Consider the following 17,626-nt stretch of genomic DNA (forward strand, 5'->3'; position numbering starts at 1 on the left):
TTTCCAGAATTTTCTAGGGTTGTTCAGGCTCTTTGTGGTAACTGACAGATAATACTTAGATTTAGCACTTTTGACATGTGAAGTGAAGCTATTTCTTAGCTGCCTAAAACGCAGCCATTCTACATCTGAGCCTGAATTCCTAGCCTTTGCCCAGGCCTTGTTTCTCTCATGTAGGAGAATAGATAATTCAGCAGAAAACCAAGGATTGTCTCGTCCCTTCACTCTAAATTTACGCAGGGCTGCATGTCTATCTATAATTTAACCAACCAATTAAGCAACATGGCAAGCATATGTATTGATCCTTTAATCCCACTCTTCGTTAGAGCTCATTATTTCCTATTTCATGGCGTGTTGAGCCTTTGATTTTTGTGGCAATTTTTTTAATTGTATTTTTAATCTACTCTTCAAACCCCTTAAATTAAGATTACTCCTTGATTGACTTTAAAAAATATGTATTTTAGCCAGAAGAATAGTTGTATTTATTAACTGTGTGGTCTTCATCTAAAAGCCCAAATAAAATATTAAAGGGTGTAAATTCAATATTTCTGCCAAATAATTTGCAAAACATGATTTGTGTGGAAACAGATTTTTATTTTGTATTATTTGAACCTCCTTTCTCTTTCTCGATCCTCCTTAGCAACGGTCATTACAGTCCTTGACAGCGGTCTGTTCTACTGGATTCACAACATGTCACATGTTCTGAATTGACCAATCAGAACTTTATTTAGCCTCCGTATTGTTTACGGTTGAATGTGGGCCGCGAAAAAAGAATTTGATTCCTAAGTGGGCCCTGAGTTGAGAGGTTGGGAACCGCTGTTCTAGAGAAACAATTTAAATGTCTTCAGTACTTTTTAAACAAGTAATTAATGAATAGATTGATATTTAAGTGTCCAACACTGTCTGGGAACAGAACTAAACCTGGTGGGCCTTGAATGTTTTAAAAACCATTGCTTTTACATTTTGTAATTGTCTATAAGGTCAGCTATCCCAAATGAGTTGTTGTGCACGGATGTATTTTCATGCAAAGGCCCTTAAACTGCAGAAATGTTGACATGCCATAATAGGAAAATGAAATAATAATACATGATATTTATATGGTGCTTTTCCCAGGGCTCAAATACGCTTTACAAGCAAATTAATGTAAAATGATAGTGGAGTTGAACTGCTTCTGATTCAGCATCCTGGTATTAAACATGCTGGGACACTTTGATGACAGCCATTGTTAATGATATAAATAACTCTTAATGTCTGTTGTGAAAAAGACCACTTTAGATCGGTTTCTGAAAAACAAGTCAATCACTAGATGGTATTACATATCATCTAGCTCAGTGGTTCCCAACCTTTTTCCCCAAGAGCCCCCCCAAATCACTCCTGTTAAATAATCCAACTGAAACCGGCATGGACAATGACTGTTTTAAAAATGCGCTTATCCAGACAAGCCCGGTTTGGACACTTTACAGGCAGAAGAAACATTTCTATCAAAGAAAGAATTTTTTTTTTTTTTTTTATGCCTATAATAGCTACTAACTTCAATTTGTATTCAAATTAATTAATCAATTATTTTTATATTTTATTGTAATGTAGAGACAAGGCTTATAGTGACAATCATGTATTGCTTTACAATTCTATGTAAAAAAAAAAAAAAAAATTCTAGATGATATTTGGCCTCAAATCATCTTAGGCCTGGCGCCCCCCCTGCAATCTTTGGCGCCCCCCCCAAGGGGGTCGCGCCCCCCAGGTTGGGAACCACTGATCTAGCTAACGCTTTCATCCAAAGCGACTTACAATAAGTAAAAAAAAACAAGTAAAGTGCCTCGATAAACATTCAACTGTCATCTTGCAATTTACTGATCTAGTTATTATCACCGTGATTGTCATCTTACTGTACAATATTTAATTTTACATTCTGTTCTTTTATACATCATATTCTATTTACGTGTCTATATATTTCTTGTACTATTTTTTTTATTTTATGTATGTTGCATTGTTGGAATCATAAGATTTAACTCCAGGGAAAACTCTGGGTTTCCGGTCCTACAACGCTGGTTCACTTCTTAGCGGGCTAGATCTCCATGGTAACTTAATGCTGAACGGCTAACCTCAGTGAAAGCACCGCCTGCTGACCAATCAGAGCTCAGTGTGCAGAGTTTAAAGCGATCAAGTCATATTACAGGAGAAAGGAAATACAGAAAAACTGCCGTTGCAGGAAAGACGGCCGGCAAAAATCAACTGACTGTGAACATGAAAATGAATAGAATATCACCTCCCATCTTCAGAGCAATCTGACTATTATAACATTAGCGTTAAGAAAGCTTACTTGAATATCTGCCACAACATAAGTAACCGGATCAAAGTAACATTACGTACAGTCCGCGGCACTGAGTGCAGACGTCGATGTGTCCCATTATCATTCATATCACATAATGTATCATATATTTCCTTATCTGAGTCAGCTGAGCCGTATCTGGCCGTGCAACACTCAGTGTCACATACTGTATGCAGAAGTATTATTTTAAGCAACACATTAAGTTGACGAAAACTCGAGTCAAATGTAATTAAAGTCAGATCCACTCGTGTCTTAGTGATATCAGTGATATCATAAACCTGTTAATGTACGCATTCGAACACGCTGTCAGTACGCTTGTCCATGTTTGTGATTGGTCAAATGTTGCTAACCCCGCCCCTTTTAATGTGAACGCACACTCAGCCGGACAGAGAAACCCTGGCTTGAGTTACCGAGTTGATAACCAGCGTCGTAGGACCGCTTAGCGAGAGCGCGTTTGTTTTGGGTTAGTCAAGCCGGGTAACTCAAACATATCCAGGGTCTGTTGAACTGGATTCGTAGTACAGGCCTCAGAGCTAAAAGGGGGCTTACAGCAAAGCTTTATTTTCGTATTCTCTAAAAAGACTCATGTTCATTGCTTTCACTTCACAAGATAAGGCATCATTGCACTGGAATATATTATCATAGTCCCGGTTTATTTTAATTCCCACAGAGGTGTCAGTTCTCCTTAAGACTCCTGATTGACCTCCATAAGGCACAGACCAGGAAAGAGACCGTGATCACTAGGGAGGAGAAGAGAAGATTAGAAAAGTTTAGAAATATTTTAATTTGATTTAATAGCAGATTAACTGGGACTGTCAGAGTCCTTACCTGGTGTGTCCGAGCAGCACGACCACAGACAAGGTGCCTTCTGGGAGATATCTGAACAGCTTTTGTAGCCGGCGGTCCAACTTCCCCATCAGGAGATCCATTTCCTCGTCCTGCATAGATCACACATTGGAGTCATTATTACATGTGTTCAAAAGTCTATTAACTATCTGAAAGTACTAACTATTGTGTGTTATGGGCACGCTGTTTTTTTATCATATTAAGGCGCAAAAGTCAAATCTATTGTAACAAAAGCTCAATTTTGTCTCTGACATTTATTTGAGTCAAGAAAATATCATCAGAGCATTGACTATGCCTTCAATCTTAAAGGCTGTTCTGCCTCAGTGATGTTATGGGTCTCCCAGTACAGCTTCGAGCTGTCGTCTTGGGTTTCCTTTTCATAACCAGACTCTTTATGGTTTTACATTAAATGCTGTTGTGCTCACACCACCTTTCTGGAGAGATAGAAAATAAACGTATTCTTTGAGGCTTTTCCACTAAAAAGATGATGGTACAATAGAAAAAGCAATGGCAGCCATCTTTAAAATCAGACTGTTTGTTAGAATCTTCTCTACATAGGGTGCGTTTCACTTCGGTTATTTTTCATTTCCTCGGTCTCGGTCTCACCGGAAGTTGATTTGTCTGCGCCATCTTGAGTAGCGTCCTACTGCCCTTATTTTTGCCAGAGGATCGAGGAGTGATAACGGAGGAGCGATAATCGAGGAACTACCTTTGGTGAAATCCTCAGACACTCGCCCCGCCCCCTTACTGTGTATCGCTCACTGATTGGACGATGCAGCGCATGCACTGATCTGGCTGCCATCAGACGATCAGCTGTGCGGCGTCATCACAAACGGATGTCGCTTCACGTGACGCTCCGGAGGAAACAACGTCCCATTGCTCTTAAAACTCATTTCCCTGCTTCTCGTGGTTTCCTTGCGTCTCTCCATGCTTCCCTGGTGGGAGGGACTAGAGGCAGGGAAACGACGCAAGTGAGGGAAGCAAGGATTTAATTTAACGATGTGAGATGCACCTTTAGTCAGACTTTGATCTATATTCATCTGTTCAAGTTGGGCTCAGCTACACCGCAATGTGTTAGCATGTCAAAAAAAAAAGACACACATTTACACTGGGTTTGACTCCTTTTTCTGATAAGTGACGATATATTTAAAGCGTATAATACAACCATCTTTACCTGAGAGCTTATGTGCATGTGGCTCCTCTCCTCTGAGGTGGTCGGTGTTGTTACTGCCGTCCAGGAGGGAAGGTGGTGAGGAGTTAGTGAAGGACAGACGAGGTAGTTCTCCTTCCTGAGATCTTCAGAGGAGCTGAGAGCTGCACGTTTCCCCTCTGAGCTTTCAAACCCTGCCAACCAGAGACATATATGTTAGCGACGCACAGAAAGTTAGTTAGACTCTATTCCTAATGAATAATATCGTGGTTTTACTCACTTATGATTGCATGTCTTGCATGTTTTCCAGATTGTTGCAGCAGGGCGACTCTCTCCACTGAACCAAAGAGACCAAACGTCTCTCTGACCGTCTCCTCAGACAGCTTAGATTTCGTCTTTGGTTGCGAATGTTGACCGTTTACTTTTTGAACAGAAGCAACATCTGAACATTTGGCATTTAACGTATGTCCATTGACTCTTTCAGAAATGTGTACGCTGTCAGCCATACTGGAGTTTAGTTTAACAGCATAGAGGTGAGTGTTGTTGTCACACATCAAAGCATCGAGAGTCAGATCGGCGTCCAGCATCGACTCGTAGACAGGACGCTGGACCTGGAGAAGGTACAAATAAGAAAAGTTGTTGTTGAACAATCAGCAGTCTACAGAGTTTGGGAAGAAGTTCAAAAAAAAGTAACATCATATTCAACTTGAATTATTAAGCACTTTTCTTAACAGTGTTTTAAAGGACAATACGATAGGAAACAGTGCTTTGCCCCTATGCATTTTTCATATTTTATTGCATTAAAACCTGTAATTTAGGTAGATTTTAGTTAATGGACCCACACAAAAGAGTCCAAATGGGTTAAGTTAAGAAAAATAAGCTTGTTTCAAAAGATAAATAAAGAATACAAACTGTACAAGCTGTATGTACAGGTGGCTCTACAACAGAGGTTGCGCTGCCCGCCATTTTGACTGACAGGATCGTAACATTTCCGTCACAATCCATTATTACCCGTCGGTCTGTACACAACTCTGACGGAGGGGGGGGGGGGGGAGTGACTCGTGAACTGTTAGCGCCGGTGTTATGCATGCCCACTGCACCTCGCGGGAGCGCGCCACAGCGTAAAGCACTCAGACAGTTCAATTATTTGCAGTAGCGTGGCGTGGGGAAAAATGAGGGGAAGCCAATAATACGTCCTTTCTTTTGGGTCGGGGGTGTGGTGGTCAATGTGATAACGTAACCAGATGAGTGATTACAGCACCCGGTATCATTTTACACACATTTGTATCATACAGATGCAGGACTTACACACGCCTGTTATCTAACCCAGGGGTTCCCAAACTTTGCCATGCCAAGGTCCCCTTGTTGCAAATTTTTTTTTTTTAAATGATGAGTACATTATGATGGAAAATATGACAAATTAATCATACAGCTTAATACATTTTCTTAATATATATTTGTATTAATAATTAATAATCAGTTATTCTTCTAAAAAATGTTTGTATTTATTTTTTGTTTGTCATTCATTACATGCATTGTGTCTTCTGTTATAAACATTCTTAACACAATATTAAACAGTAATATCAACAATAAACATATTTTTAAAGCATTTTTAAAGTGATTTCTGTCTTTATAATATTAAAATCTACGGAAGAGGATTAGGGCCACATACATTATTTTTTTGTGAGGATTTTTAAAAAAAATGTTTTTTTTTTTGGGAGAAAAAAAATCCTGACTTTAAAATCAGAATTCTGAGTTTTTTCTCAGAACAAAAAAAAACCGTACAAATCAAAATCAAATCAAGTTTTATTTATATAGCACATTTATAAACGATTTTTGGTCGAGCCAAAGTGCTGTACATATAATAAAAATAGCCTACGTAGAGACACTTTACAGCAAATACAACAGCACAGATTGTTCAGAATATCAGTATGAGAAAAATGACACCCTCTGTCCTTAGACCCTCTGTCCTTAGACCCTCTGCTGTCCTTAGACCCTCACATCGTACAAGGAAAAACTTCCAGAGAAAACCCACAGTTTAAAGGGAACATGGGAGAAACCTCAGGGAGAGCAACAAAGGAGGGATCCCTCTCCCAGGACGGACAGACGTGCAATAGATGCCGTGTGTAAATCGAAGAGATAATACATTTTACAGCATATAGACCGAATGCTAGGAAATGCATGTGTCTGTAATAAGAAGATGAATCCACGAGGATGTCAGCTACAATCCTGTGGAAGCCATCAGGGAAGCAGCAAGACGAGACCCAAGGCATATTATATGATTTTGAACAGTAATATGAACAATTAACATATATTTTTAGCATTTTTGAAAGCTACTTATGCCTTAATAATATTATATATAATATTCAACAGTAATATTAACAATAAACATATTTATATTCATATATATAAACATCAATATTTGCTACATCCGTGCTCTCATCCAGCTGCAGAGCGAAATATTCACTTGCTCCAAAAGCTGAGCAGAAACTCAGTTTCACTCTCAGTAGCGGCAGGTCGATTCTGATTGGCTTGAAGGGCGGTCGTGTGATTTAAAAATAATTAAATAAATAAAATAAATAATTAAAAATAAAATATTAATAAATAAAAATATTAAAAGATTGGCATCAAAGGATACATAGATTGATAGATATGCAGTTATTAATAACATCTTTTAAAAAAAATGTAACTTTCCCTTTCCCTTAAACTTTGCGTGACCCCCCTGACGGGCCCCCACTTTGAAAAACACTGATCTAACCGACAGTCCGCACGCACTCTCCAGCCGAAACTCTAATAAGCATTCATTCACAAACTAAATCAGGAGACCTTTAACGTTTTACGTCCGATTCGCTCCTTTTTTCCTCGCTGTACTCAGCTCCAGTTTGGGCATTGGCCTGTCATCAGATTGTATTTGTTGTTGCTGCTGTAGCGGAAGTTTAGTACAATTACTTTTGATGAAATACTCCAAATCTCCACCTTCCATAATTGCACTTGCTTTAGTCGCTTGCTACTTTCTAACGGCGGTGAGAGTGGTGCAGAGACGCTATCTATCTATCGATTCGATTTATGATTAGAAAATTATAAAAGTAGAGTAGACATGTGGATATTATCCGACTGAACAAAACGTGCATTTATCTAACAGGTTCGTTTTCCACTGACCTTATTTCGAGCTATTTTCCTAAATCCTATGGAGAAATCCCAGCCGCCTCTGGCTTCCCTTGGCATGGCCCTGACTAATCACATGTTGGCAGGGGCATGACGTGAGCCTAATCTGATTGGTCAATCCCTCCATTTTTTTTCACCAAGGGAAGCCAATTTCGGCTGGCCTCCCCTCGCAACAGAGAGTGCAATCTACTGTTTCACCATAACATCTAGAGGGGCGCTGTTTCACTCTTTGTAAAATACTCAATGAGAATGGGGGAGAGACGGGCCAGCAGCAACACAACAAAGAATTTCCTAAACTAAACGAAGTGTTTTTATTTATTTATTAAAACTATAACTACAATCCGAAAAACCAGGGGAAGCCTGGCTTCCCTTGGCCTCCAGGAGAAAACGCCACTGATGATTTGTACGGCAAAGTTAGGTTTGGAAACGATATCATCTCCTTTTTGGCGGGCATGCATAACACCGGAGCCTCGCTGCGGGGAAGCTTTGGCGCTGTTCTGAATTTGTTCTAATCTGTCAAAATGATGGACTGCTTTCAGATTTTTCCGTCATTATAAAAAAAGATCGCAAATAGACGGAAAATATTCGGTTAACCTCTGCTCTACAAAGTATTGACTTGGGGGTGAATACATTTGCAAACTCAACGTTTTTTTTACTTCTTTTTTGTTCTTGTTTAAAACATATTTTAATTTTCCAAGTGGTAGGAATGTTGTGTACATCGAATAATAAAATCTCTCCAAAAGTCACCTTAAATGACAGGTTTTAATGCAGTAGGATACAGAAAAGACCAAAAGGGAGAATACTTTAGCAAGGCAGTGCAAAACAGAGAAGGCAGATACAATGAGAGTAAGGCTCAAGGACATGAACACAGCGTATGTAAAAGCAATACAAACAAAGATAAAGGATAAGATGAAAAAAGTAAATATAAAGAGTGTTATTCAAGTTTTAAACAGAAAAAAAGTGCAAAAGAGTTACCTTGATGGACTGTCCCTGCATGTTGAGTCCATTCAACGTTTTTACAGCCAGCTCAGCTCCCTCCAGAAGCTCAAACTCCACCTCTGCATGAACCTGGGGAACAAACAGTGTCAAGATATAAAGATAATGTTTATAAATGGCATCCAAAAATATAGAAATCATGTTTACTGCTGTAGCTTCTACTGTTCTAGTTTAGGAGGAACTAAAGCAGTAATTATCACCATATATAAGAGGTATTTCGTTAAATCTGTGACAAAAATACAGTTTATTTAACATAAAATGAAGGATAATGTATGTGAGATATACCCGGACAGTTGTGTTCAACATTTTGATATTTCGAAGCGGTCCACAGCAGCGAAACAGGCGCCTCACTTCCTGTTCAGAGGATCCAGCAGGAAGTGGACCGGCCAACACCACACACAGATCTCTGAGGTGAGCACACACCTGGGGGGTAACACACGCACTTAGTGAAGCATTAAGAAATAAACACTTAAAGGTCCCCTATTATACTGTTTTTCATCAATATATTACAGGTCTCAGATTATACAGAACATGTCTCTGAAGTGTTTGGCTCCAAACACCAAACAGATCATTGCAGCATTACCCATAATCCCCTCTGTTTCAGCCCTGTTTCCAAAGTGCTGATTCTCTGTCTGTGACTTTAGATGAAAACAAGGAGCCCCTCCCCACGCCCCTCTGAGAGAGATTTGGTTACAAAGAACTCAATGGTGCTCTAGGAGGAGATTCAGGTGATAAAGTGGGGGGGGGGGGTTGCCTTGGTTGCTGATTGGCTAATGGTTACACAAGACAAAAGTGGCCAAAATCTGATCAGCTCATTTTCAGACAGGTTTTTATAGAAATGGATCAGGACAAAAAGAGAGAATCTTTTTTCCTGACACTTTCAGAGTCTCTTTCCACAGAGGGGACACATGTTGATGTAGAAGAGACATGAAGAAGAGGGGACACATGTTGATGTAGAAGAGACATGAAGAAGAGGGGACACATGTTGATGTAGAAGAGACATGAAGAAGAGGGGACACATGTTGATGTAGAAGAGACATGAAGAAGAGGGGACACATGTTGATGTAGAAGACACATGAAGAAGAGGGGACACATGTTGATGTAGAAGAGACATGAAGAAGAGGGGACACATGTTGATGTAGAAGAGACATGAAGAAGAGGGGACACATGTTGATGTAGAAGAGACATGAAGAAGAGGGGACACATGTTAATGTAGAGGAGACATGAAGAAGAGGGGACACATGTTGAAGTAGAAGAGACATGAAGAAGAGGGGACACATGTTGATGTAGAAGAGACATGAAGAAGAGGGGACACATGTTGATGTAGAAGACACATGAAGAAGAGGGGACACATGTTGAAGTAGAAGAGACATGAAGAAGAGGGGACACATGTTGATGTAGAAGAGACATGAAGAAGAGGGGACACATGTTGATGTAGAAGACACATGAAGAAGAGGGGACACATGTTGATGTAGAAGAGACATGAAGAAGAGGGGACACATGTTGATGTAGAAGAGACATGAAGAAGAGGGGACACATGTTGATGTAGAAGAGACATGAAGAAGAGGGGACACATGTTAATGTAGAGGAGACATGAAGAAGAGGGGACACATGTTGAAGTAGAAGAGACATGAAGAAGAGGGGACACGTGTTGATGTAGAAGAGACATGAAGAAGAGGGGACACATGTTGATGTAGAAGAGACATGAAGAAGAGGGGACACATGTTGATGTAGAAGAGACATGAAGAAGAGGGGACACATGTTGATGTAGAAGAGACATGAAGAAGAGGGGACACATGTTGATGTAGAAGAGACATGAAGAAGAGGGGACACATGTTGATGTAGAAGAGACATGAAGAAGAGGGGACACATGTTGATGTAGAAGAGACATGAAGAAGAGGGGACACATGTTGATGTAGAAGAGACATGAAGAAGAGGGGACACATGTTGATGTAGAGAGACATGAAGAAGAGGGGACACATGTTGATGTAGAAGAGACATGAAGAAGAGGGGACACATGTTGATGTAGAAGAGACATGAAGAAGAGGGGACACATGTTGATGTAGAAGAGACATGAATAAAGGCCTCACCCTCTGCTGCTCCAGGTGGGGGAAGCTTTTCTTCAGATGGCTGGAGAGGGAAGGGAGCTGGAGCACGGAGAGGAACGGACACCTGGTCTGCCCCCGGAAAGACGCTAAGACCTGAAGGAGACGAGATGAGGTCACAGTGATGAAGAGGAATTGAGTTATGATGGGAAAAGACAGAGGACAAGGAAAACCAATGCATGTTTATTGCCCTATAAAATACTCAGTAATCTATAAAGTCATCTCTTAAAAAGAGCCGTGTTATCCTCAGTTCCTCTCCTTGTGACTTTATATACTTTTTTTTTACACAAGGCAGATAAACCACAAAAGATTTGATTCTTAACTTCCTATCGTCATTTTTAAGATGAGATAGGAAGTCTAACATTTTATTTTGTATTTGGCATTATAGAAGCAAATCCTTAAAAACGAATCTGATCAAACTTCATTCTAGTGTTTCTGAGGTTAAGAAATCCTTAATACTCAATCCACATCGTTCATACTGTACATACGTATACTATTATATGTATAGACAGTATAAGCCTATATTCCTGTATTTTTTACTTTTTTAAAGAACATTTTAGTTATCCAGAATTTTTTATATTTGACATACTATTTTTTAATTTTATTTCTAATTGTTAACTCTATTCCATTTTTTAAGTATGTGTATTGTTGAACACACTGCTCCTGTAACAAAAATAATTTCCCAAATTGTGATTAATAAAGTATAAATCTATCTATCGTCATCTTTTCTGTATGTAACCTAACAACCAACGCTACTTTTCTCAAACAGGGATTCTTATATCCAACAAGTAGTTAAACCAGAAGTCCTTTTATAACCACTTGCTGTGTCACAACGAAAACAGAGGATCAATGCTCATTTTTGGGAAGAAAACCAAGCAGATTTAGGCCCAATCCCAAACCACACCCTACACCCTATCCCCTACACACTCCTCCTCCGTGACAGAGTGAACTCTCGCTTTGGGACAAACTCCCCTCTCTCCGGCAGAAGCAGGAAATGCCGTAACTGTATGTAACAACGGTTTCAAATCAGCATCTCTTAGACAAAATATTCAAATTAATAACTAAAATAAAACTCTAAACATCTTTCATTGTGTTACTTTTTTGTAAAGCTCTTTTAGTTTTAAACCTGATGTTTATAAGCTTCTTAGTTTTTGCAACAATCTGTAAATATACACAACTTTATAATAAAATGCACACATTTACCTTTTTCTAGACTAAACACAGGTATGATCCTAAGTTAAAACATATGAGGTCATCATGAGGTTGTTAACATCGCAGTTTATCAGTGGATGTTTGCAGGAACTACTTGTTAACAGCGTGTTTCCTGACGGACACACACAGCGTGACTCCGGTCAGGTAGAGACCGGTCTCAAGTTAGCACCGCTGCAGACTCGCTGTTTGAGGGCTTGATAGCCCACTCCCCCTCCACACCGCTCCACACCCGTTGGTTTGGAACAGCACTTAATGTGGCGGACCCTCCGCGTGAACGGAGGGGTAGGGTGTGGTTTGGGATTGGGCCTTAGTGTGTGATCAGGAAAATGTCTCACCTCCTTGTCAGAGTTGAACCACTGCTGATTGGACAGATCCAGAGCGATGTCAGAGCGCTTCCCTAAAAAGGCAACAGACCGGCCATGTCTTTGTAGAACGTCAGGAAACCTGCACGAGAAATAAAGACGGAGAATCGGAAAACCTTTATATTAGTAACGATGGACCAACATTTGTCAGATCATTTTGTTAGAGATTTAAGTTATTATTATCCCCTTAATCTATTGTTTCAGATTATCATGCAGATTTTCAACTACATAAACCATTTCTATTTTGTTGAAAATACCCTGTGGGATAATTATAGCATAAACATAGAAGTAGATAATCCAGGTAAAGACAGACTATACAGCAGTTGGAGAGATTTGTAGATTGACTCAAACATGTCTGGGTTCATATGTGTGTCTGAGAAGGTTAATGTCATTTCTTTTTTATCACAAAAAGCTACATTTTTGGGTGAAATATGCTGGCTAAGCATGGAAGCTAAACACCCAGGGGAAAGATATGTTTGAAGTGACTTAGGATGGACATCATCTGTGTAAAGGTATACAGATTTTAAACGTATGTTACCTCTGACTCTGTGGGGGTGCAGGTTCAGCAGGTGCCAAGTCTTCAGGCTCCTTTATTATCCTATATCCCCACAGCTCCTCCATATGAAGCTCTACTACCTGTGAACATACACAGAAAATATCATAACAACTGTGTGTGTGTGTGTGTGTGTGTGTATGTATGTATGAATGTATGTATGTATGTATGTATGTGTGTGTGTGTGTGTGTGTTAGAAAGTGTTGAGTTACCTGTCGCGGTCCTTTCTTTATAAAGTACTGAGCCAGCTCCAGGGCTGCCAAAGCATCCTCGATGGGATTATGACCCGTCTTCTCTTCAGTTTGTATCTGCCGACTGGGACACACGTGGAAAAGTAAATCATTAGACGAGAGAAAGAGAGAAGGACACAGAGAGACGGGCACACAGAGAGAGAAAACTTACTTCAGCACTGACTCTGTGATGACCTTCAGTTTGAACCTCTGTCCGAACTCTCTCCTGTACAGCAGCGAGGTGTCGATCACATGAGGGTGGATCAGCTGAGGGGACACACACACACACACACACACACACACACACACACACACACACACACACACACACACCACACACACACACACACACACACACACACACACACACACACACACACACACACACACACACACACACACACACACACACACACACACACACACACACACACACACACACACACACACACACACACACACACAGCATGTTTTAACTTCACACTTTAAATAAAAGTTTAAATAGAGCCTCTTCAAAATGAAAATATCCATCTAAAATCAATGATTGATGTCCGCAGTAACTCACTTTCAGAGCGACGAGGTCGTTGTTTAGTGAGTGTCCCACCAGGACTGCATCGCTAGGCAACAGCGTCTTGAGCCTTGTCTGAACATTCCGTAGGGTTGTTGTGATTGGTCGCAACATCGCTGCAGTTATACCAGAGAACCTATCAGAGGGCAGCCAGCAGCGCAGGCAACACAAATGTTTAAAGTGTTTTGAAATTATGTTTGTTATCTAAAATACACTAGTGTTTCTGTGAGTGAGTGAGTGAGTGAGTGTGTGTGTGTGTGAGTGTGTGTGTGTACCTGGTGAAGTGGTTGATGATTCTGTTGGGAGGTTTCACCAGCTCATCCACAACACACTTCCCATCACTGTCCACCAGAGAGACACGAGCCAACTCATTACCCTTCTCTGTCAGACACTGAAGCACAACATGAAGACATTAGCTTACAGAAACCTTTATAGAGCTCAGAACATGAACATCTTTCAGTGAGACGTTGCTAAGAAAAAGCTTAATAAATGGAGTGGCCACTAGAGAGGAAGAAGCCAAATCTAGACATGGCTTATTTTTGTCATTTAGATGAGGTGGTTTTACAGTTTGAGCTGCAATTGGATTATAAATGCATCAAATGTTAAAAGCTCTGTTATGTGGTACATTTCTTTCAAAAGGACTCCAAGTATAATACATATTCTAACATATGTCTCTCTATTTAAAAAGATAGACTGGTTTGAAGGATGGTTCCTACCTTAAAGACATATTTATAGTACATTTTATTTTGACCTGATAGAGTGTTGCCATGCACTTAAATGTGACATTACATGCTGTGCTGTTGTTGAGTTTGCTTTCCTGTTCTGTGTTCTGTCTGTGTTTTTTGTACTTTGTAATGTGCAGAGTACCACATGGAAACTATGTTTTGTACTGAAATGTTGCAGGGTGTTTGGGGAAAGAGCAACGCACCATTTCACAGTCGAGTCCATACAGAGGGCTGCTGTCAGTCACACAGTCAACACTGTCTGTGCACACAAAGTCCTGGAAGTCTGGCATTCCTGTGCAAAAGCAATAAGTAATACTTTATAGACAAAGATTCATTTGAAAATGCATTCTGGTGAGGACGAGGTAAAAAAGAGCTTTTGTAAAATACATTTTCTATATATTCAGATTGACAGTCTCACCTTTGACAGGCCAGCGTTTCTTGACCATCTCCTCCTCGGGGAGAACATACGCTGTCAGTCCTCTCCTCTTGGTCCCAAACTTGGTGATTACTGGGTGAATCCTCAGGCCTGCAGCAGTGTTAAATAACACACAAATATAATTAAGAACAAGATCAAAAACAGTGAGAAAACTAAAGCACAACTACTGCTGAGAGATATGATAATGTTTGACTAAAAGCCGCAATAACATAATATGATATTGTGGGATAAGTGTTCACGGAGGATAATTACCCACGAGATGATCATTTCTAGTAACAGTCAAATTAAATGTGGATATCACACAAGTTCAAAAAGTAGCCTTTAATATTCAGGAAAGTCTTTGGGCTAAATTATATTTTCTTGACAACCAAACTCAAAGCAATAGCTACTCTTATGTAATACTAATGATACATTGTTCATGTATTGCCTTAGTGTACACACACTTACTTCAAACATATCCACATAAGATTCTCACCTTTTGGTAAATCACTGCTTCCATTGTGTCTTTGGGAAACAGAGGGATCGTCTGACTCAGGAACTTCACTGCTGAAGATTCCTGAGGCCAGGTCGGTGGAGGATGGAGTAAACGTGACCCTCTAAACCAGGCAGATACAAACGTTTTAAATAGGGATGCACAATGAGGATTGTTCAGTTCAATCAGCGATAATAACCTGCTTTTCATGGAAGAAACCGGATCAGTTATCATATTTAAAATGTTGTATTTAAAAAGAGATGTATAATCTGTAGTTTCTGCACACCTGAGCACACTAAAAGCTAAGATGTATACAGCAGAGATGGCTGGTTAATATTCCCTAGCTCTTACTCTTATTTGCATATACATTACAAAAACTAAATGGTATTTCAAATTGCAGTGGTTTCCTCTGAAAATGTGTAAAATGTCCTCAAACAGGAGACAGGTTTGGCCGTTTAGTCGGCGTATTCAAGCAATAACTTTTGTATTATTGGCCAAAAAATGAATGGGCTAAAATATAATAATCGGAATATACATAATAATATTCATTTCCCACTGTCTGCACATCATTGAATAGCACCGTTATCCCTAGTTCAAACCAAAAACGAACACTGGGAATGAAGATTTATCTTAAAATAAGTCGGTCCATCTCCGTCCCCTGGTTACTCACAGTGCTGTAGTTGGTCCTGAGGTGCTGCAGGGTGAGGTAGTGTTTGTAAAAGTGACTCTGGGTCAGCCCCTCTATCATCACCACATTCACAGCTTTGACCTTCTTCTGATGGTGGAGGCGGCACCAACTGAAAGAGACACACAGGGGGGTTTTAAAAAGATCATTTAGATTATTGTTATGGCACAGGAACAGGGACATTATAGAGACATATTTGATGCAAGCAGATGAAGTACATGACATCTAACTACCACAGTCATTACCTGGGCTGTTCAACGCCAGCTGTTTTCCCCAGAGCGGCGTAATGCAGCAGCTCTGTCAGATCATTCGCTGTTATTGGTTGTTGAAGGCGGTCGGGCAGCACAGAGATCCTCGGTGAGCGAGAGGAGGGTTCAGACTCCAGAGTCTCATCTCCTTCCTCTGTTTTTAATCTCTTGACCTCCTCATGTGCTGCAGGGGCGATCCTCTTTCTCTTCCTCCCGTTGCATGTCACTTCTGCCGATGAGGGCTCCATATTCAAGCCTGTGTTTTTAAAGGATGGTAAAAAAGGATATTGAAAACTACATTATGTCATGGCTGTCAAATGTCTAACAGTATTCGATACGATATTACTTTAATGGTCAGATCAAGTCTGACATTTGACTGGCATCAGAGCAGCTCCATGTTTAACATCAACTTAGACAAATATCAAGACACACAATACATGAAAAACAAACAAAAAACATTTAAGCAGAAGTATATCTAAGATTCACAGAATTGTATTGTTTTACTTGTGAAGTTAGAACAGGGGAGCACTGTGGTTATCCACATTTTAGTAGTGCTAAAAATAATGTATCTTATTTTTAATATCAAAAACAATTTTGCGTCAGATGTGGTTTACTAAGTCTTTGATTAGATATTTCCCTACTTGAATCTTATTTTTAACGGCACATTACAATGCGGATACTATTTGCTAAGACAAACATATTCACACAGAAGAATATAAATTAAACATGTAGTTTAAGATGAAGGTTTTCATGTCCTAATTTTGATAACATTATAAATATCCCGAAATATATTTCTCAGAACTTCACCCTTCATGATGTGTTATTATATTATACAAGTAACACAGACTTTTGTTAACGATATTTAAAATATCATGGTTGTGAATTGAATTAATCTTGATTACTTCAGCAGTAAAGCAACAAAGTGACTATTGAGCCAAGTGGACTTGCGAACATGTAAGGGTGTGGTTTACTTCATCCCATTATTAAAGGATGTGTATAGTGACAGTATAATGGTGCGTTTACTTTATTTGTCAGGTAAATAAAGTCAGTTTAAGCTTTAACAAAATGCATTAACTGGTGAATATATTCATCGATGTATTCGGCATTAAAACAGGGTATCTGAGCTTTCAAATGTATACAAAGACGCTTAAACTAAAGTAGGAATTAAGAGTAACAGTTGCACTAGGAAACCAACACACCTAGCTTAGCTAATACTTTAAAAAAGAAATATACACATATACAATTACTATTAAGGAGTAGTTATAAGTTGGGCAAACGTGTGGGAAGGGTATCGATAATTAAAAAATGTAAATACCAGATGTTATTGGTCCTGAAGGTTAGAAATTCATGTTTTTTCACCATTGGTCGAAGCTAAAAACACATGGGCACTCCACGTTATAACTTGTGATATAAAGTAAAAACAACTAGTACGACTTCCGGTGAGAGACGTTCAAAATAAAAGAATGGTCAACTCCGTAATGTCCTTTAATCAGTAAATGTGGGTAGCATTGCGTAGATTTGAACATATTTAAAAATATAAAACGTAA

General features: G+C 39.5%; 1 protein-coding gene across 1 annotated transcript; it reads right to left on the reverse strand.

Annotated features, from left to right (window-relative positions):
• Positions 1-2,871: 2,871 nt before the first annotated feature.
• Positions 2,872-17,488, reverse strand: LOC117533838 (RNA exonuclease 5-like). Its single transcript, XM_034197802.1, has 19 exons — positions 17,395-17,488; positions 16,077-16,335; positions 15,817-15,943; positions 15,150-15,270; positions 14,657-14,764; positions 14,442-14,530; positions 13,789-13,904; positions 13,511-13,649; positions 13,118-13,212; positions 12,928-13,030; positions 12,701-12,798; positions 12,136-12,244; positions 10,574-10,684; positions 8,769-8,906; positions 8,463-8,555; positions 4,603-4,933; positions 4,347-4,516; positions 3,155-3,264; positions 2,872-3,066 (listed from the first exon to the last, which is right to left on the reverse strand). Exons 2-19 carry the CDS (start codon positions 16,325-16,327, stop codon positions 3,012-3,014), a joined length of 2,364 nt encoding a protein of 787 aa, XP_034053693.1. The 5' UTR covers positions 16,328-16,335; positions 17,395-17,488; the 3' UTR covers positions 2,872-3,011.
• Positions 17,489-17,626: the final 138 nt, after the last annotated feature.

This window comes from Gymnodraco acuticeps, unplaced genomic scaffold (assembly GCF_902827175.1).
Source record: "Gymnodraco acuticeps unplaced genomic scaffold, fGymAcu1.1, whole genome shotgun sequence".
Taxonomy (NCBI): Eukaryota; Metazoa; Chordata; class Actinopteri; order Perciformes; family Bathydraconidae; genus Gymnodraco; species Gymnodraco acuticeps.